This window comes from Neovison vison, chromosome 10 (assembly GCF_020171115.1).
Source record: "Neovison vison isolate M4711 chromosome 10, ASM_NN_V1, whole genome shotgun sequence".
Taxonomy (NCBI): Eukaryota; Metazoa; Chordata; class Mammalia; order Carnivora; family Mustelidae; genus Neogale; species Neogale vison.
Genome location: NC_058100.1, coordinates 1,159,156 through 1,179,707, shown reverse-complemented (window position 1 = coordinate 1,179,707; position 20,552 = coordinate 1,159,156). Strand labels below are relative to the sequence as shown.

Sequence of the window (20,552 nt, the reverse complement as noted above, 5' to 3'; positions counted from 1 at the left end):
CCCCGCGCGCGCGTGTAGGGACTGAATGACGCGGTGTGGCCGCGGGCAGGGGAGAGCGCCTGCAGGTCCAGGCGGGGCTGGGGTGGACGGCGGGAGTTGGGGGCGGGGCCGCGTACTGAGGCCTGGGGGGTGTGGGGCGGTGCGAAGGCCGCGCGTCCGTGGAGCCTTCTAGGGCAGGAGGGACTCGTTAGACCCGAGGAAGTCCCCGGGGTTCGGCAGGGCGTCAGTGACTGGGGCCCGGGTCTTCAGGAAACGGGCCTTCTGGAGGGGGGTTGGGAGGATGCTGGCTAGGCTGGCCCCAGGGCCTGGATTGGGACCCCCACGAGGAGGTCTGTGTTCGCCTGTTCGAGTCCCCCGTCTTCCGCAGGTGCTCAGAGACTGCGCGGGCTCCCAGCCGGCCAGTCAGCTTGGGTTTCCGGGGCTGGGATTCCGGCCAGAAGGGAGGCCACTTTCCTCGACCCAGGGACGGGGCACAGCCTGGTCTCCTCAGGTCCTCCTGGGCCGGTTCCTTCATCTGCATGACAAAGTCAGGGAGGCTGGGAAGAGCCCCCAAGCCCCGCTTCTTACCAGCTCCTCAGGGAGTGGCCGTGCTGAGCTGGCCATCTCAGGGACTGTCCAGTCAGGGCAACAAGGAGAGCCATGAACCCAAGGGGTCTGCCGGGGAGCCCAGGACAGCAGGGCCAGTGGCCGCTGGCTACCCCGTCCCTGGGTTGACCTGGGTAGGTGATGCTCACAGCGCCGGTCATAGGTCAGCAGGCCCCTGTCAGCCCCCAGCCCGAGCGACCGCGGCACGGTGAACCAGTGAACCCTGGATCCAGGCCTGCATGTGAAGATGGGCCGAGGGAGGGTAGAGCTGGGTGGCAGCACCGCCCACCCCAACACACACACGCATGTGCACGCACGCGCGCGCACACACACACACACACACACACCTCCACACTCATTCACACACACCGCTAATCTGTCCCGAGGGTGGGGTGCGCCCTGGGGACAGGCCCACTGGACTCTGCTGCCCAGCCCTGCTTGGCCTTCCAGACTCTGGCCTGGACCTTCCTGTTTAAGTGTTTGGCTTTTCTGCCTTTTCTCTGAGAAAACCCCAGTTCAGAGCTCGGCTCCAGGGCCGGGGGGCAACTTGGGGGAGTTACTCGAGTCGGGGGTGTCTCTTTTGGGTCTTCTGCTCTCAGTAGAAACATTCTACTTCCTTTGGCCTATCCCCATGTCCCCTCTGTCCCCTGGTCTGACCTCCCTGCCTCCCTGTTCCTCACTGTCCAGCCTCGCTCCTTCCTGGGCTCCTCCCCTGCCCCTTCCCAGGGGCCCTCAGCCTGGCCTTCCCTTGCCAGTGCCCCCACCGGCCCTTACCACCCTTGGGATCTCCCTGTCTCTGCCTGCCACCCCAGGTCCCCAGGCCTCAGTCTCTCCTACTGCCTCCCACTCCCACCCCTCCTAGGGGATGGGGGGGTACATGTGAGACTGTGGTGGTGAGTGGACTTTGGGCCTGTATAACCCCCATGAGCTCCTTGAAGGTCAAAGCCATGTGTTCCCCCTGAGAACCTCTCCCAGCCACCCCCCGCCCCGCCCCCATGGGCCCAACCCTGGCCTGGCTGGCTGTCACCTTGGGAACCTCCCAGGGTCACCTTGATGCAGGGATGTCCCCCCATCAGGCTTGTTCTAGACCACAAGTGTTCCTGGTCCTTTCACACGTCACCTTCTTTGCGGGTCAGGTAGGGATGCTGCAGGGTGGCCGTTGGGCCTAAACCCAAACAGCAACAGGGCCCTCCCTCCCAGCTGACCCCTCAGCTGTCTGAGCCACAGAAGCCCCTGTTCACCTGCTCTCCTGCACAGCTGTCTGAGCCCTCTGCCCCCAGCCTCGTGGAAGGTAATGGCCCATCTCTCTGGTAAGCCTTGGCTGCCGCAGTAGGCCCTGCCCTAGTCACTGGTTCTTGACTCCGGGCCCCATGGAGGCCCAGACCGCCCAGGTCTCTCCTAACTAGTCCTTGGGGCAGAGCAGGCTCTGAGGTCAGAACACCGAGGCGCCCCCCCACCCCCGTGGGCCTCCGGTGAGGTGCTCCTCCCTGCTTTTGGGCTCAGCTTTCCCACCAGTGAAGCGGAGACTGTGAGCAACGCCCCAGAGGTTGTCCCAAGGGGGAAATCAGTCACTACGGACAAGCAGGAAACGGTTCACAGTAGCCATCACAAAGAGTCATTTTCTTGGTTTAGCCAAGCTCTAAGCGGGGAGCTGGGGGCTCTGAGAGGAGAAAGGGCTGGTTCCCAAAACACAGGGCCAGAGCTGGCCTGGGGGAGGAGCTCGGCTCTGCGCTGGCCGCGGTGCAGACCCAGGCCCGGCCCTGAGGCTAACCGGATTAGTCCGACCAGCAGAACCGTACGGGTCCTCTCCACCCGCCACAGGGAGGACGTGGCCTGGCCAACAAGAGGAACTGGGAGGGATTACAGGATTTGCGACGGGGGAGGGGGCCGACCGGACAGCGGTCAGGCCTGAGGGAGGGGGAAAGCCCCGTGGCCGGATGGCTAAGGGGATGGGTCAGGATTCTCCCCCCACAGACCCACAGCAAGGCTGCCGGAGGAGCTCTGTGGGGGGGGAAGGGGGAGGTTGCTACCGAGGGCACTGGGGCAGGATGCCTGTGTGAGGGAAGGTATACTCGGGCCTGTGTGCGGGGAGCCAGGACGGAAGGGACCAGCTGAGAAACTGGGAAGTGTCCGCCAACAGCCCAGGAGCGAGGTGACACGGGCCTGACTTGGAGCATGCGACAGACTGGACGAGCCTTGAGTGGGCCCAGGCCGGGGCACCTGTGGTGGGGGGGTCAAGGACTCCAGCTTTCCAGCCTTGGGACAGGTGGGTGACCACGTTCCCCTGCACTCCTGCAGCACTGGGAAAGGAGGTGCTGGTGTTGCAGTGCGGCGGAGAGGAGAGAGCAGCGGGGCTGGACAACGCAGGATGAGGGCGAGGGAGAGCGCCGGCCTCTGGGCTTGTCACCCACGACACCAGACACGTGGGTGCCCCCCTCCCTGTTCTCTCCAAGGCAGGGCCCCGCTGGAGAAGTCAGACGCTTAACCTTACAGAGCCCAAGGGGAGTGACCTCCAAGGTCGGCGCTGAGACCCTGGCCACCATCAGAGGGACAGCTGTCAGGTTGGCGCAGGGCGGGCGGGAACTGAAACCAGGTGCCATGGAGAGGAAAGCAGCAGCCCCATTTGGAAGGCCCCGCACCCACGGGCCACACAGACTCACCATGCTTGCCTCTGGAAGGGGGCCTCAGGCCGTCACTGAGGCAGCCCGTGGCGGGGGGCTGGGGGGCAGGGGCCAGAAACCTTGGCATGAGGGCTTCCTGGCAACAGGATGCCCCCCTCGTTCCCCCTTGAGTGCATGGCTGTGGGCGCAGCAGGTCCTGGGGGCCCTAGGCTGGCGTCACCGCTGTGTTTGGGAAGCGAGAGTGGGGTGCTGGGGAGGCGCGCGGGAGGCAGCTCTGGGGTGCCCAAGCCACGCAGACCAGCTCCTCTGCTCATGGCTCCCGACTGAGGCCCGTCGGCCCGACCCCTAAATAAAATAAAAGTGAGCTTCTGTCACTAGAAGACCATGCAATGAAATCAATAAAGGACTCTTTTGGTGGCTGTGGGGTCAGTTCCCCACCTCCAGAGCTGACATCAGTTCATAATCACCTAACAGAAGAACAAAAATGACTCTCTCAATCGGAAATCTTTAAAAATGTCTTGTTTAGGGGCGCCGGGGCGGCTCGGTGGGTGAAGCATCTGCCTTCGGCTCAGGCTGTGATCCCATGGTCCTGGGATGGAGCCCCGCAGGTCTCCCTCCGTCTCTGCCCGCACTCTCTCCCTCCCTCTTTCTTGGTGTCAAATAAATAAATACAATCTTAAAAAAAAATGGTCTGCCTTCTTAGTGAGGGGTGACTCCCAGGTGTAAGGGTGCTGTCATCGGAGGCGGGCCCTGGCCTCTTCAAGCCTCGTCTTCCGGAACCCGCAGGAGGCTGCGTGGGCTGGCGTCCACCCAGAACTCGGCCTGTGCCTTCCGGGCTCATGCTGCGTCTGCCTGACAATCCTGGTCGTCCCCTCCTCCCCAGCCCCCAGCTGGCAGACCAGGCCTCCTACCCTAGGAGGAGGGCCTCACATTTGTGCAGAACCGCACAGCTTGCAAACGCTTTTTTTTTTTTTTTTTTTTTAAAGATTTTATTTATCTATTTGACAGACAGAGATCACAAGTAGGCAGAGGCAAACGCTTTTCATGCGCGCTAACATAGGTGAGTTCTCTTGGTGGTGTTGGGAAGGACGAGCCCGTGTGGCGAGGCGAATTTCAAGGGCTGTTGGTGTCTCTGCGAGGAAAGCACCGCTCTGGGGACTAGGTGAGCGAGCAGCCCTAGAGAGCAGGGCGGCTCCATGGGGGACTCAGCAGGCTGACCGGCTTCGGGGGACAAGGCCCAGAGTGTTCCAGGGGAGCCCGTGTCTGAGGCGAGGAGGAGGAAGAACCCTCTGGCCACCTGAGGTCAAGGCTCACCCTGCCTGCAATGAGGCCTCAGAGCCGAGGTCCAAGCTGCAGTGAAGAAGTGCGGGGACTGCCGGCTGCCCACTCTGATCAGGGAAAAGGCCGCCCCGCTGGGTGGTTACGAGCCTTGCAGGAGCTGGAGTTTTCCAGGCGGCGAGGGAAGCTGACATGGGAAGGAGGGAGGCCTCCGACACGAAGTCTGGGCTGAGGAAGGGGGGCTGGGGGCGGATAAACCCTCCATCTGAGAGGGCAGCGGGGGGGACACTGAGGCGACTCTATGAGAGGCGGTGAGGGTGCTTCCGATGGGATCATCCGCGGGGAACTCCTGGGCGCTCCACGCAGCGGGGATGGGAGAGAATCCGGTCAGGTGGAGGAAGGACCCACGGGGAGTCCCGAGTCCTTCCAGCGGGGGAGGAGGGCTCTGCGCCTTCCGTGGGCCCCGACGTGCCTGCTGAGGGCGCGCTGCATCCGGAACGACGGGACAAGGAGCGCCTGCCCCACTGCGCCCCGACTTTGCCGCAACCCCGCAGCCCGCGATCTCGCCCAAGGCCCGAGCGGGTCCGAGCTGGAAGGGAGCCAGCCCCACGGTGTGCAGCGCCGAGCCACGGACGAGCGCGGGGACCGCACGCTTGCTTCGAACTGGACCAAACACTGCACCTTCCAGGAGCCCGTTCTCTCCGCGTCCGGCCGCGCCCAGGCCCCGCTGGGCTTCTGCGCCCAGGACGCGGCGAGCCCGGGGCTCCCCGCCCACGCCCCCTTCTCTCCCCGACGGCCTTGGCCTTCGCGGCTCGCAGCAGCGGACAAGCGCAGACAAGCAGGCCGGCGGGTCCCAGCTCAGGGCGACGGCGCTCCATGCTCGGGGCCGGCCGCTCCCGCCGCGGGCTTCCCGGGAGCGGGCGGACCCCCGCACCTCCAGGGTCCCGGCCCGACTCCGGGTAGCACGAGGTCGTCTGGGCCGGGTTGACTCCCACCCCCTTCAGCGCACCCCACCGACGCCAGCGCGCCAGGTCCGTCCCACCCGGCCAGCGCCCGCCACCCGCCCGCGCGGGGAACCGCAGCGGCTGCTCCCACGTCCGCAAACCCGTGAGCCCCCACCGCCGACCCGCCTGACGTCACAGACACGCCCCCTCCCGCCCCCTCCCGCCTCTCCGGGAGGACCCACGTTCACCGCGGGGCACCGACGAGGTCGCTTTTAGTCCGTGCGCCCCGGCGCGCACCCGAGGAGGGAAGCCTGCAGACCGGCTCGGCCTGATCTCGGCTGTTCTTTCTCTCTGGGTTTCCAGGGATGCGTGGCGCAATCGTGAGGCTCAGCTCGCGGCATTTCAGGGCTTCACCCCCTAAAAGAGAATGGTTGTGTCCGGATGACGTCAGGCTCTGGGCGGGGCCGAGCCGTTCCGAGGGAGCTCCGCGCGGGACCGTCCTTCGGGCGGAGCCACGCCCTCCGTCGGCGTGCGGCGGCGGGGGCGTGTCCACGGCGGCCCTTTCTGCGGCTGCGCGGGCGCTCTCCCGGGGTCCCGGCGCGGGCGGGATCCTGGACGGCGGCGGGAAGGCGGCGGCATGGCTCCGCAGCGAGGAGTCCCGTGCCTGGTGCTGCTGGTCAGCGGGAAGAGGAAGTCCGGGAAGGATTTCGTGGCCGAGGCGCTGCGGAGCAGGTGTCCGCGGGGCGGGGCGGAGCGGCGCCCGGTGGCGCGAGGGCTGGGCTCGGGGAGGCGTCCGCGGGCGTCCGGGAGCAGGTGACAGCTTCAGCGGCGGCTGCCGGGAGTGCGTCCCCTCTGCTCTAGCTCCCGGTCTGTGTTCTCTCAGCGAGGTGCTGTGATCGGAGCAGTAATGCCGGGACGGGCCGGGGGCGGGGGAGTTGCTGGACGATGTCGTGGGGGCCCCGGGCAGAGGTCGCCCTGGGCTCACACTAGGAACCCAAACCCCTTTCCCTTAGCTGCCTTTCTCCTTGTCCCCCGCCCCCGCCCCCGCACACGCGAGTCAGGTAGGCGTCAGAAGCAGGGCCTGTGCAGGTGCACCCCCGGGGTTTGCAGCCTGACTTTCCGCCTCCTCGTTTGGGATCTTGCAGAGTCTTAGCCACTGGCGTCCCAGTCTCCTCATCTGCGAATGGAGATCGGTCGAGGCTGCTCATAAGGCTTCCAGGAGCCATGCCTGCGAAGAGCTTAGAACAGTCCTTGGCGCTGGGGAGAGGCGGGAGCCGGCTGTTACTCCCCGCCGTGTTGCTTTGGGGCCATCCGTTCCCACCCTCCGGCTCCTCACCTGAATGGTGGAGATCGGAGCGCTGGTCTCCCTGGTCAGTGTGGAAGAGTCCGTGAGCTGCTGGAGGACGGGGCAGGAGCGGTGTGTTCCCGGGGTCCAGATGCCGCGCCCCACAAATGGCCGATGGAGTAACTCAGCAGGGGAGTGTCTGAGTGATTCATGCTGTGGTGACCACGGCGGTGGAGACCGAGAGACCCTGGCTGTGGGAGAACTAGGCCAGGGGCCCAGCAGTAACCTCATCCAGAGAACATGGCCAGTGGAATTCTGGTCCTGTTTGTCCTACTTGTTAGTTTCAGGACGGTTGACATGCCCCTGTTTCCCAATAATCCCGCAGGACACAACAGAAAGTGCTGTCCCCACCGTGTAGGTGAAGAGTTACGGTCAGGGAGGAGGTGTGACAGTCACAGAGATGCACAGCAGAAATGCGACTTCAGAGGGCTGCCTGGCAGGCTCAGTCAGTAGTGCATGTGACTCAGACTCTTGCTCTCAGGGTCATGAGTTCAAGCCTGGTAGGGCCTCCTGAAAAAAACAGAAAGAAAGAAGGAAAAAGGAAAGGGGACCTCAATGCCCTGGACTTGTTAGGCTCCTGAAAACTAGGTTAACTGGGTTTGGTTCTGCCCGTCCTGCAGACTCGGCGAGGATGTCTGTGCCGTCCTCCGACTCTCGGGTCCACTCAAGGAACAGTACGCTCAGGTAGTTGGGGGCTCTGTGGCGGCAGGTGGGTCGGGAGGAGCCTGCTTATGTGCCGGCTGTCATCCTGAGCACGGTGCCCACGAGCGCTGATGGCAGGGGGTGCATAGCTCTTGCTTTTCTGTGGCGTGACCACTGGGGACATTTGCTCCTTAAGCTTCTGGCCACCCCCCCAGAGTATGTTCAGGAAAGCCTGTTCAGGAAAGGCTGGAGAAGCGAGCTGCCTGATCTGAGGCTGGGTTATTCTGAGGGCCTGGGATTCTTCCCCAAGACATCAAATCATCTGGGGTGTCAAGATATCTCATTAAGTGAAAAGCAAGATGTAGGACCGTGCACAGAGAACGCTACGTTTGTATAGAAATGGAGAAAAAGGGGCGCCTGGGTGGCTCAGTGGGTTAAGCCTCTGCTTTCGGCTCAGGTCATGATCTCAGGGTCCTGGGATTGAGCCCCGCATCGGGCTCTCTGCTCAGCGGGGAGCCTGCTTCCCCCTCTCTCTCTGCCTGCCTCTCTGCCTACTTGTGATCTCTCTTTGTCAAATAAATAAATAAAATCTTTAAAAAAATTTTTTTTAAATTAAAAAAAAGGAGAAAAGTTGTAAATATATTTGCTTATATTTTCAGCCACATAACAAGTATTTCTGGGGTGCTTGGGGTGTGAAAAGCCAGGGTGGGGTACATAGGAGGCTATGTCGTCGGCCTCCAGGGAGGGGAGCAGTGGTGGGAGAGAGAGCTTTCACTGTAAACAAATATGTGTCTTTTGAATTTTGAACCATATGGATTTTAAAAAAAAAGGATTGTAAAAAAACACAAGGGACCTCTTAGAGCCTGGGTGTTCAGGCAGGAAGCCCTGAGGTGAGACCAGCTTCCCAGACTGGGAGAGGCCCTTGTGGCTTATATTTCTGCCCCTGGCTTCTGGGTGCACCTGTCCAGGGACTTGTGCTCCCAGCCCCTTGTTCAGTTGGCCTGAGTCTGGCCTTCTGGGGCGACACAAAATGAATTCGTCTGCCTCCTTCCATGCATCAGCCGCCCTGTCCGTATTCTGTTCCATTTGATCTTCGCCCTCCAGCTGAACAGACCCATTTGTAGGATGGCAGCCTTGGAGGGCTTCCTGAGGAGAACGGGACCAGGGGGTTATTTTTATTTATTTATTTATTAATATTATTTTTTAAGATTTTATTCATTTATTTGACAGAGAGACATCACAATTAGGCCTAGAGACAGGCAGACAGAGGGGGAAAGCAGGTTCCCCACTGAGCACAGACCTCGATGTAGGGCTCGATCCCGGGACCCTGAGATCATGACCTGAGCCGAAAGCAGAGGCTTAACCCACTGAGCCCCCCAAGCATCCCAGGAGTTTGCATTTTTAAAACCTTAATAGGTAACTAACTGGTCAGCCACTCCTACATCTCCCACTCCCATTAAAAAAAAAAATCCGAGGCCTCTGTCTGGCATAGTGGGTGGAGCCTGTGATTCCTTATCTCAGGGTTGGGCGTTCACGCCCCGCGGTGGGTGTGGAGCCTACTTTCAACCACCGTCTGGAACGAGTGTTAATGTGTTGTTTTGTTAAGTCATAGCGGGGACAGTAATTGAATCCTTTTTTTTTTTTTTTTTTAAAGATTTTATTTATTTATTTGAGAGAGAGAGACAGTGAGAGAGAGCATGAGCGAGGAGAAGGTCAGAGAGCGAAGCAGACTCCCCATGGAGCTGGGAGCCCGATGCGGGACTCGATCCCGGGACTCCAGGATCACGCCCTGAGCCGAAGGCAGTCGTCCAACCCACTGAGCCACCCAGGCGTCCCGGGGACAGTAATTGAAAAGCAGAACTTAATGCCCCTGGTGGCCGCTCCTCCCATGCTCTAGAGTATCTGGGGACCTAGTTTCCCTGTGTGGGGTGGCGGCCGGCCTCACTGTGGAGCTGGGCACAGGAAGGTCGAGGCCCTTCAGTCTGCAGACAAAGAAACTGAGTCTGGGAAGGTCCAGCCGCAGCGAGTTAGAGGAGCCGGAAGCTGCCCCGAGTGGCGAGTTTCAGACCCCTTCCCGCCCTGGCGCCCTTGGGAGGACCCCTCCTGTCCTCTCTGTCCCCAGGAAAGGGAAAGCAAGCAAGGGTGGCCTGAGCAGATGCTCCAAGCTGCCCCTCTTGCCCCCAGGAGTCCTTGGAGCCCGATGGAGGAGCCTGGACCTTGGGGGTGGGGGAGGAGGGAGATGAAGCCTGGGGCAGGGGGCGGGGGGTGTGTGTTCTGGGCAGGCACTGTGTTCAGGTTTCTTGCTTTGCTGGAGGCCAAGCCGCAGCCCAGGGGGATGCAGACTCATTTCAGGGCTAGTTTAAGCCAGAAATACTTGGGGAGGTAAAGCTGTTGCAAGAGAGAAAAGCCACATCACCAGAAGGACTTCCGGATCGCCCAGGCTTGTCGTCCATCTGCTGCTCTTGGGGATTTCTGTTTCCAGCTCCCTGTCCCTGCAGACCTGGGTCTTGGTGGCAGCCTCCGGGTCCTTGCACTGCCCCTGCGGGGTGGGAGGGGGAGGGCGGGGATGACCCTTCCCCTGTTTCAGGAGAGACCGGGGAGGCCGGTGGTGTGGACATTTGTGCTCTCCGGGCAGGAGCATGGCCTGGACTTCCAGAGACTCCTGGGCGCCAGCACCTACAAGGAGGCCTACCGGAAGGACATGATCCGCTGGGGGGAGGAGAAGCGCCAGGCAGACCCAGGCTTCTTCTGCAGGAAGGTCGTGGAGGGCATCTCTCAGCCCATCTGGGTGAGTGGCTCGGCGGCCTTTGGCCACTCGCCTTCTCTGTCCGCGTCTTCACTGCCTGCCCCTCCTGCTGAGTCTCACCGACAGTGTGAACTCTGGCCCTGGCCGTGGCTTCCGTCCTCGTCCGTACGGTCCCTTCCCCACCCAGCAGCCAGAACGGCAGTTTGGGAACAATCCAAGACCAGTCACTGCTTTGCTGAGAACCTTTGTCCATTGTTCTGTTGAACCACACTGACGTCCGGAACAGACTTCCAGGCCCTGAGCCGTCGGTCCTGCTGCCCATTAGCCACCCTGCTCCTTATGCCGCAGCTGCGGCAGCTTCTCCCGGTCCTGCGAGTCAGCCTCCTCCCGGAGTCGGGGCCTTCGTGGGTGTTCTGCCCGCTGGAGACGCCCCTTCTTTCCCTCCTCACTGGGTTCACCCCAGTCTGGCTTGCACACCGCCTCCAGCAGGAAGCCTTCCCTGATACCTGGGCCTGGACTGATGCTTGCCATCCAGTGCTCCCATAGCACCAAACCCCTTTCTGACCTCCTCGTTCTGGCAGCCGGTATGCTGTGTACCGGCCTGGCTCCTGGCAACGTGGAGGGTTCGTCACTGCGAACATACACCGAAGTCCCTGCTCTCGGGGAACTTCCGTTATCACACAGGCTGGAGGGAGTTAGGAAGACAGAACACGTCAGGTGGGGGTCGATACGCGGCAGCAAGACAAAGCAGGCCAGGGCTGCGAGGAGGCTTCCCCGGACCCCACGGCACTTGAGCAGGCCTGTAGGAGGCGAGGGCCTGAGCCACATAGGAATTCGTGAGTGGGGGGCAAGCGGCAGGAGGTGAGGCTGAGTCCAGCCGGTGCTTTGGAAGAGCGGGGTCTGGGCTCCCGGGAGACACCTGAACGGGGTCAGGTGAGGAAGTGGAGGCCAGGGTGCGGGTCTTTCTGGACAGGTAGAGGGGCCGGGGCTCAGATGCGGGGACGAGGCAGGCTCTGCACGGGCCGCGGGCCGTGGGTGCGAGGTGGGAGGCCCTGCGAGGGTTTGGCTCCGCGCAGCCGGACAGACAAGGGTTTTCTGAGCCGGGGGAGGTGTGGGGACGGGATTGGGAGCTCGGTGTCGCTGAGGGGCACCATGGCACGGCTGGGCTGGAAGCTGCCGGATTGACGTCTGGGCTCTGAGGCGGTGAGCACCAGGTCCGTGCCTTCCCCGCACGGGCCGAGGGCCTGCACGCCAGTGTCGCTGTGACGTGCACGTGGCTCCTGGGGGGCGAGTGTGTCAGCACCAGCCGCTGGTCCCTCCGTTTGCCGCTTGGCTGGTTCGTGGAGCGCGTGCGGCTGCTGGGAGCATCCCCAAGGCCTTCCGTCGTCGAGTGGCCTCCGGGGAGGGCAGCTGACGCGCACCCTAACAGATGGTGATGGTTTCAGGGCCCTGCTGCTTGGCGGGACGTCCCCAGCGTGGCGGGGGGGGGGGCAGGGAGCCAGGGTGGTAGGAAGCGTCCTGCAGGAGGAACACTGGGACAGAGATGTCTGCCGGCAAGGGAGCCTGGCCCGCACTTGGCCGGGCGGCAGGGGCCACGTGCGTCCCCGAGAGCACGTGGGTGGTGTGTCTGGGGACAGACAGGAGGGGTCCGGTGGGTGGGGGTTGCAGGAACACGGTGGGTTCCAGGTCGTGTAGGAACCTATAAGCTGGCCGTAGACTTCAGATTTTCTTAGAGCAATGAGAGGCCTCTGAGGGGTTTAGGCAGTGATCTGTCTTCGGTGTTAGAAAGTGTCGGGAGCATCTCCGTTTCTGGCCTCAGTCTGTTCATCTGCAACACAAGTGTTGGACCTGCTGATCTGAGCCCCAAGCCTGAGCCTCTGCTTCAGCTCAGCAGCGGCCCCAGGATGAGGCGGGTCCGTGGCGACTGGGAGGGTGACCGCGGGGTCACGGGGGACACCTGTCTGGCTTCGCCAGCCCCTCCTAGCTCTCTGTGCCGGCTTGTGTCGGAGGGTGGGGGGCTGCGTCTTCCTGCCACCGCCAGGGGCCCTGTCCCTCTGCCCTCCGTCTGCTGGTCACCCGCCTGTGCTCTTTCCTGCAGCTGGTGAGTGACACACGGAGGCTGTCAGACATCCAGTGGTTCCGGGAGGCCTATGGGGCTATGACACAGACGGTGCGCGTGGTGGCCTCGGAGCAGAGCCGACAGCAGCGCGGCTGGGAGTTCACCCCAGGTGAGCCGCGCGCGGCCTTCGTCCCAGCCCCCTTCCCCCGTCTGCGCTCTTCCCGGCAGGCTGGGGGGACGGAGCCAGGGAGGGTAAGAGGGGATCTGGGGCCTGGAGCTCAAGACTGTCCCCAGCAAGAGACTGGAGTGGGGTGGGGGGGGTGTCCTTGGGGCTGGCGGTTTGTCCATGACCGTGGCCTGGTGCCCTTACCTGGGCTGGCCCCTCTAGGCCAGTGGGACCCGCTGCTGGGTCCTTTACCTCTGCCTCCGGGTGTTGGATGAGCAGCATGTCTGTGTGGAGCAGGCGATCCTGGGTCCTGCCCTGTGGCTTCTTTGTGCCCGAGGTCCCAGGACCCAGCGGGCGCTGCTCTGTGAGGCTGCTGCCCCCCGGGTGTCTGCTGCAGGCGGGCCTGTGCTGGCGTTTCCCACGCACCATCTCACTCTGCTGTTTGTAAACCTGCCCGGCAGACCCTCCCCAGAGGATGGGGTCAGAGGCTTCCCGTAAGCTGAAAGCCACCCGTCCCGCTGGGTTCTGTGGTTTCAGAAGACCCATCCACACTCCGTGGACAGTGGCCACAAAGGGCAAAGTCAGTGGACACTCTGGGGGCGCTCGGCCAGCTGGGGGTGGGTGCAGGAGGCTCTCCGGTGGCTCAAGGGAGGCCGGGAGGGGCAGCTCCATCTGGGGCCAGCAGGCCCGCATGCCCAGGGGCCGCCTGCGTGGACGGGGCCTGACCTCATCACACCCCTGCGCAGGGGTTGATGATGCCGAGTCAGAGTGTGGCCTGGATGACTTTGGGGCCTTCGACTGGGTCCTTGAGAACCACGGGGACGAGCGGCGCCTGGAGGAGCAGCTGGAGAACCTGGTGGCGTTTGTCCAGTCCCGGCGTCCGTGCCGGGTCCCGGGAGCGGCGGACGCTGCGCCTCTCCCGGACGTGTGGTCTCCGACGCCGGCTGAGGGCCCGGCCGATGCCTGACAAGCCAGGACACCGCGGGGACCTCGCCTCGGGCACAGGACCACCCCTCCTCTTTAGGAGGAGACCGAAGGGCAAAGAGGGTCCCCGGTGCCGGCCCGGCTGCCCTGTCTGGACGCCCTCAGCCCAGGGCTCCCAAGCCTAATAAACCGTCCTGGAGCGCACTCAGCCGCCCACGGCTCTCACTCCCCGGATGCCAGCACAGCTGTGTGGGGACCGGATGGCCGGGGGCGCTGTGGGCCCCGCTCTGGCTCCCATCTGGGTGGCCGTGTCCTGCAGAGCCCGGCCTGGGCCACGGGGGAGGTAGGCCTGCGTGTGAGGGAGGCAGGTTTGGGTTCTGGCTGTCTCGTCTTCAGGGACGGCCCCACGAGAGGCTCCAGGTGCTATGCCACCAGCAGGTGCCCAGAGGGCCTGGGGTACCATAGAGCCACAGCAGTATCGGGGATCCACGGACTCCCTGGGGCCACGGTGTGGCCTGGGTCACGTCACTGGATCGAGCCTCTGCCCATGGTGGGCTTTACACATGACCTGTTTTATTTTACTTTACTTTATTTTATATTTTATGTTATTTATTTTGTTATTTATTTATTTAAAGATTTTATTTATTTATTTGACAGACAGAGATCACAAGCAGGCAGAGAGAGAGGGGGAAGCAGGCTCCCCGCTGAGCAGAGAGCCCGATGCGGGGCTCGATCCCAGGACCCCGGGACCATGACCTGCACTGAAAGCAGAGCTTTAGTGAGCTCTGAGCCACCCAGGCGCCCAAGTTTTGTTTTGTTTTGTTTTGTTTTAATTCATTTATTTAGACTGTAGGGAGAGAGCACAAGCTGGGGGAGTGGCAGGCAGAGGGAAGGGGGAAGCAGTCTCCCCATTGAGCATGGAGGCTGATGCGGGACTCGATCCCAGGACCCTGGGATCATGATCTCAGCTGAAGGCAGAGACTTTAACCCACTGAGCCAACCAGGCGCCCCATGTTACTTATTTTTATTTTTATTTTATTTTATTTTTTTAAAAAATACTTTATTTATTTATTTGACAGACAGAAATCACAAGTAGACGGAGAGGCAGGCAGCAGAGAGAGAGAGAGGGAAGCAGGCTCCCTGCTGAGCAGAGAGCCCGATGCGGGACTCGATCCCAGGACCCTGAGATCATGACCTGAGCCGAAGGCAGCGGCTTAACCCACTGAGCCACCCAGGCGCCCCCCATGTTACTTATTTTTAAAGATTTCATGTATTTGAGAGAGACCAGAAGCCGGAAGGAGCGGGAGAAGCAGGCTCCCTGCTGACCCAGGAGCCGGATGCGGGGCTCGACCTGGGACCGGGGATCGCAGCCCCAGCCGAAGGCTGCGCTTCACCAGCTGCGCCCCCCAGGCATCCTATTTTGTTATTTTTAAAAGATACTTTATTTCTTTTACTTTAAAGAGAGATGGGGGAGGGGCAGAAGGACGGGGAGAAGCTATGCAGACCCCCTGCTGAGCCAGCAGCTCACCATGGGGCTCAACCCCAGGACCCCGGGATGATGACCTGAGCTGAAGGCAGACGTGTGACCCGTGGAGACCCCCAGGCGCCCCTCAAGCACTTTAAGAATTTGTGAAGCAGGAGAGGCGGCTCAGAAGGTGCCACCTGCACTTGGAGCTCGGAGCGTGGGCGCGGCAGCCGCAGCCCTGGTGCTCGAGGAACGGCCTGTGTCGTCAGGGTCACCGTCTGCCTCACAGACTGGGGTGTTCTCACCCCCACGGAGCCGGGAGCAGCCTGAGGGCCCTGGACTGCAGAACCCGCACGGGGTCAGCTTGTGTCCCGGAAGCCTGTGTCCGCCTTCCCTGGCGCGCGTCCTTCAGGGTCAGGGATGCCGCCCCCCCCGCCCCGGGAGGGCGGCCGTCCCTGCGCGCACCCGAGACTCGGAGCTCGGGGGGTGTGAGCCTGGAGAGGGCTCCTCCTCATGCTTCCTCCTGGCGTGGTGACGGGGGCCCACGGGACGCCGTGGCGATGGGATGTGCGTGTGCGTCGTGAGATCGTCGGCACGCGGGGAGGCTCGGTAGTGGCCTCCGTCACCACACATCGCTGTCGTGCGCGCGGGAGGCACGTTTTCTTTACCTGCGTCTCCGGCCGTGGAGAGTTCGCCGTTTCCGCGTCTTGGCCTCCGTGAATGTGGGGTGCGGCTGTGTCCTCGGCGTGGGGCTTCCCTTCCCTGTGGACATGTGTCCAGCAGTGGGATCGCTGGGCGGTCGCCGGGGGATCCTTATGTCTAACATTGAGGTGGGGCTGGTGGGCTTGACATGTCCCTGTCCTCGTGCCTGTCCCCGTCCCCACCCTGGGACCACTGCTCACCTCGCCCCTGGCTCCGGGGAGGTTTGGAGGGCCAGGGGGTCCGTCCCCACCCTTTGGCGGGTTGGCACTGATGCGTCCTAAAACAGGAGGCCCTGGTGTCTAACAGTCCCTTCTGGATTTGAAGTTCCTCTATACTTAAAAAAGGGTATTTGTCTAAATAGCAGAATCAGGAATAATCCCGACTCTTGATTCTCTGTGGCGACGGGAGCTCTCGCAGCTTTGGTTCCGAGGTGACCCCCTGCCAGGCTGGTCTTCGCTGACTTTGTGGTCCTGGCAGCCTGTCCTGCTAGGACGTGTTCTTGTTACCACACGTCTGGTCTTCCAGGAGCGACTTGTAGCAGCGACGTTCCGGGCACACGTGCTCTGTTCCGCGTCTCAGCAGCTCTGCTGAGGTGGAACTGTTCGTAGTCACCGTGCGTACTTGACGCGTGCACTTTGGTACGTTTTGACGTTTGAATATACCAGCAGCGGTGGCCGCCGTCCTGGTGCACACGTGGCCGTCACCTTCGCCCCCCACCCCGGGCCACCACTAGTCTGTTTTCTGTCTTAGGAGGTAAGTTTGCATTTTCAGGAATTTTACGTCAAGGAATCCTACACTGAGAACCTCGTTTGGGTCTTGTGTCTCGCTGAGCGTAATTATTTCGAGAACCGTCGGGTTACTGCTGGCTTCCGCCGTGCACGCCCTCTTGCTGCCCGTCTGCGGCGATTCCGTGTTTGATCCTGTGGCTGGTCTGTTCGCCCCTCGACGAGGATTTGGGTTGTTTCCCGTGTTTGGACGTGACCAGTAAAGCGACTGTGATCGTCCGTGTGCGGGGTTTTGCATGCGCGTGCGCTTTGGTTTCCGCGGGGCACACGCCTGCCTGTGAGGTGGTCGCGATCGCCCCTGTCCTTGCCGGTGCTTGGGTCGATGGGTCTGAGTGCGGCCGTCCCGGTGTGACTTTATTTGCGGTTCCCTGGTAATTTGACACAAACCCCACATTCAGCTCTGATCGAATCCGGCTGGGAGCAGAGCGGGGTGCCCTCTGCCGGACAGAGCGCCGGCTGCAAAAGCCCTGCTCAAAGGGACCCTTCATGGGACAAGACCGCGCCCCTTGCCTGCCCCCCCCATGGCCGAGGGGGAGGCCGGGGTGCCCGCCGCAGGGCCTGTTCTGCATGCTGCCCGTGGAGGTGCCAGCCCTGGCGGCACCGTAGGAACAGGAAATAAGGGTCCGGGTGGGGAGGGAAGATGCGAAGCCACCTCTGTTCCTAGATGGGGGTCCCTGGTGCGGAAACCCGGACGGAACGGCCAGGAAGGCTGTCGAGCCGACGGGTGAGTTCACCAAGACTGCCCGGTGTGAGGTCGCTTTGTGAAAGTGGGTCATGTTGGTCGGGTCAGCACAGGACGGCCAGGACGGAAGCGAGTGGTGCTCTCACAGTCGCGCGGGCATGTGAAGTAGAGACGAGGGTCATAAAGACAGGCCGGAAGCTGCCGTGCTCCGGGAGGCTGGAGACCCCACGGGCAGATGCCGCTGCGCCCAGAGGCGGGACTCAGTGTGGAGGGTCTCACGGAGATGTGATGGCAGTGAAGGTACTGATCTTTTTAAAAGTTATTTTTATCAGGGTGCTTGGGTGGCTCAGGCAGTTACGGGTCTGACTCGTTATTTCGGCTCAGGTTGTGGTCTCAGGGTCGTGGGATCGAGCCCCGCGCGGGGCTCTCTGCTCAGTGAGGAGTCTGCTTGGGGCTCTCCCCTTCTGCCCCCCACATGCGCGCTCTCCTTCTGTCTCAGACAAAGCAAGAATCATTTCGGCAGTGTACATCTGACCCTCGGTGTTACGTTAGCTTCACGAGTGTCGTCAGGGCACGAGTGTACCCCTGACTCTGCCCTGGACTGTGCCTCCCGTCTCTCCCGCCCTTCCCCCTCCTCTCCCCAGGCCGCCCCTCCCCGCCACACCCCACGACCACCAGTTTGTTCCCTGCATCTGTGGGTCTGTTTCTGCCTTTTGTTAGTTGTGTTTGTTTCTCATACTCGGCACACGGGGGACGTCCCGCGGCAGCTCTGAAATGGGCTGAGCTCAGGGGCACGTTCCCACCACCTCGCCATCAGTCCCCGCCTCCTGGAAGCGTAGGACGGTGTCGCCTGTTCTAGGATTTCTCATACGTGGTTAACATCCAATTTTAAAACATGTTTAGAACAAGTTTATTTCCAAGATGTAACTTTTACTGCTCATATTGGTCCTTCCACGATGCCTCAGCTTCCTCATTTGTGAATTTTGCATTTTAATTCCTCTCCAGGCAGTCAATGCGCCTTCAAAGACTTTTTTCACAAAGGGCATGTGGGCGCGCTCTCTTCTGAACCGCTGTGAGTGACAGCCCTGCACAGTGTTGCCCGTCCGTGTGGACACTGCCAGGGCGGGTGTAGGATCATGGCCTGGTTCCACCGTCTGCCGCAGTCAGTGTTGCTCAGTCTGAGGCTGCCTGGACTTTGGTGCCTTTGAAGGTCACGTCCTTTCTCTGGAGGCCTGTGAAAACCTTTTTTCACCTTCATTTTTGAAACTCAAGTTTTGGCGTTCCCCAGGGCCTAACATGGGCGTATCTTAGGAGAAAACAGGTGGAGCTTACTGGTCCCTGTGAAGTGTGACTGAGTCACGAGATGGGGGGCCGGATGGTCCGGACGTCCACGTGCCTGCCTCCCCCGGCAGTCGCCCTGGGGTGCGCAGGGTCCTTGGGGTTGTAGCCTGTACCAGGCGTCTGGATGCTCTTTGCATTGAGGAACTAGTCTCCGGGATGGCGAATTCTCACTCCTGAAACTGGATTTGGACTTTAGAAAAAGTCAAAGGAAATTTGGTGCTAAATTCTTGTGAGAGGGGCCAGGTGAGGCATGTACTTTTTGGCTAGAGTAAACACTGCCCAGAAAGGAAGAACACTACAGCTTCCTCCAAGCCAGATCTAAGGGTTTTAAGAAGCTTTTTCATCATGTGTGCCTCAGTCCCTTTGCACATGCTGTCCTCTGTTGGGAGTGTCCCTCCTGTGGTTGGAGCTTGGAACAGTCACTCCCAGAGGGTCCCCTCCTGTGTGTTCTCACTGCCCTACCACCTGTGAGCCACGCAGGAAATGGTTTTCTGTTTTTCGAATCCGGTGCTGATAAGTGTGTGGAAATGGAAGAGTTGTAGAGGTGTTGGGAAATAATGCGGCATTCCTGAGCTCACGGCCTTGAAGTAGCCGACACCCAGCACGGCTCCCCGGAAAAACAGAAAAGCCCTGGGTGGGGACTTGGGAGCCCTGGGATGTGGTGCCCTTTACCTGAGGGGGGCAGAGAAGGTCTGGCATGAGACTGGGGTGCTGGGTCTGGGTCCCTGCTTTCCAGGCTTTCCCAGACTCCCCTGAGGAATCTGGAGGTGAATCAAGCTGGCCACGGGGGCCACTTCCCAGAGGGGAACACTCCTGGCATGCTGGGGACAAGGAGTGGAGAGATGGGGACCTTTGGGGCTGTGCCTTGGGCTGGGCCTCGGGAGGCGGAGGGTGTGTCTGCCTTGTGGGGATGTTCCCAGCACCGTCCCTCTGTCGTGACACCCAGACCGAAGCTCGTGGCCCGTGGGTCCCTTGGGCTCCAGCTGCCACAGCCAGCTGGTCCCGGACAGGACTGTGGGCCAGGGCCGGGCACCATTCCCGCCACTCCGGGATGTGCGGGGGGCTGTGCAGCCAGCCGGTCCTGCTGAGCAAGGGCCGCGCCGGCCGGGACGGGCAGGGAGCCGCCTGCAGCCCCGCAGTGTCTGCCTTCTCACCGCCCGCGCCGCGTGGGGGGCTCGGACGCTGCGGGCGCCGCGCTGTGCTGGCCGCTCCCTGCACTCGTGGGGCGATTCGCTTCCACGTCTGCGATCGCGCCCTTCTTGTTCCCATTTCAAAACTGAAGACACGGGGGACACAGGAGGGTGAGGAGACTCTGGGCGGTGCGTCTGCGGGGCCAAGTCAGCGTCCTCTGAGCCTCGGCTCACCCTGCAGATGGCGGGCGGGGCGTCCTGCCCCTCGGGTTCTCCCAGACCCTGCAGCCAGACACGGGGCTTAGGCTGGATTTGAGCTTCTACTGCAATTTTATTTTTTTATTTTTAAGATTTTACTTATTTACTTGACAGAGAGAGAAATCACACGCAGGCAGAGGCAGGCAGAGGGAGGCGGGGAAGCAGGCGTCCTGCTGAGCAGAGAGCCCGATGCGGGACTCGGTCCCTGGAGCCTGAGATCATGACCTGAGCTGAAGGCAGCGGCTTAACCCGCTGAGCCACCCAGGTGCTCCTCTGCTGCAATTTTAGTGTGTCCCCCCATCTAATGTATGTGGGGCAAAGTTGGCATTTTTGGAAAATGAGTTCTTATTAAGAAGTAAAGGGAGGGGCACCTGGGTGGCTCAGCGGGTTAAGCCTCTGCCTTCGGCTCAGGTCATGATCCCAGGATCCTGGGATCGAGCCCCACATCGGGCTCTCTGCTCAGCGGGGAGCCTGCTTCCCTCTCTCTCTCTGCCTGCCTCTCTGCCTACTTGTGATTTCTGTCAAATAAATAAATAATCTTAAAAAAAAGAAGAAGAAGAAGAAGAAGTAAAGGGAAACCCAGAAGATAGAAATGGGTGTGAGCACGGACGGAGGGCTGGGGCCTGGTCTGGGATGCTGAGCCTCTGGCTGGCCTGGACTCACCAGGCTAGTCCCCTGTCAGCCTGTCTGGCAGGCCTTGGCTTTCACAGCCCCTCCCGACAGACCTCCTGCCAGCTGCTCTGGGAGTGGGCCCTGAGCACGACCCCCAGATGGACTGTCTGAGTCCGCCTTGAGCTGGGCGATTGCGAGCTGGGAGGTCCACGCTCGGCATGCACCGGACACACAGGCTCTAGGCACGTGCACATCCAGGCGTGTGCG

The 20,552-nt window shown here is 61.5% G+C and overlaps 1 protein-coding gene across 3 annotated transcripts; it reads left to right on the top strand.

Annotated features, from left to right (window-relative positions):
* Positions 1-5,994: 5,994 nt before the first annotated feature.
* PMVK (phosphomevalonate kinase) lies at positions 5,995-13,514 on the top strand. Of its 3 annotated transcripts, none has more exons than XM_044266476.1 (5): positions 5,995-6,160; positions 7,394-7,457; positions 10,051-10,203; positions 12,260-12,389; positions 13,133-13,514. In XM_044266476.1, exons 1-5 carry the CDS (start codon positions 6,066-6,068, stop codon positions 13,351-13,353), a joined length of 663 nt encoding a protein of 220 aa, XP_044122411.1. In that variant the 5' UTR covers positions 5,995-6,065; the 3' UTR covers positions 13,354-13,514. The 3 variants fall into 3 exon arrangements, with proteins under 3 accessions (XP_044122411.1, XP_044122410.1, XP_044122413.1); XM_044266475.1 differs by having other exon boundaries at positions 10,003-10,203; XM_044266478.1 differs by lacking the exon at positions 5,995-6,160 and having other exon boundaries at positions 6,188-7,457; positions 10,170-10,203.
* Positions 13,515-20,552: the final 7,038 nt, after the last annotated feature.

Coding starts and splice junctions, on each gene's coding strand:
- PMVK (XM_044266475.1), top strand. CDS start 6,066: ATGGCTCCGCAGCGAGGAGTCCCGTGCCTGGTGCTGCTGGTCAGCGGG. Junction 6,161..7,393: donor GCCGAGGCGCTGCGGAGCAG/GTGTCCGCGGGG, acceptor CCCGTCCTGCAG/ACTCGGCGAGGATGTCTGTG. Junction 10,204..12,259: donor GCATCTCTCAGCCCATCTGG/GTGAGTGGCTCG, acceptor TCTTTCCTGCAG/CTGGTGAGTGACACACGGAG.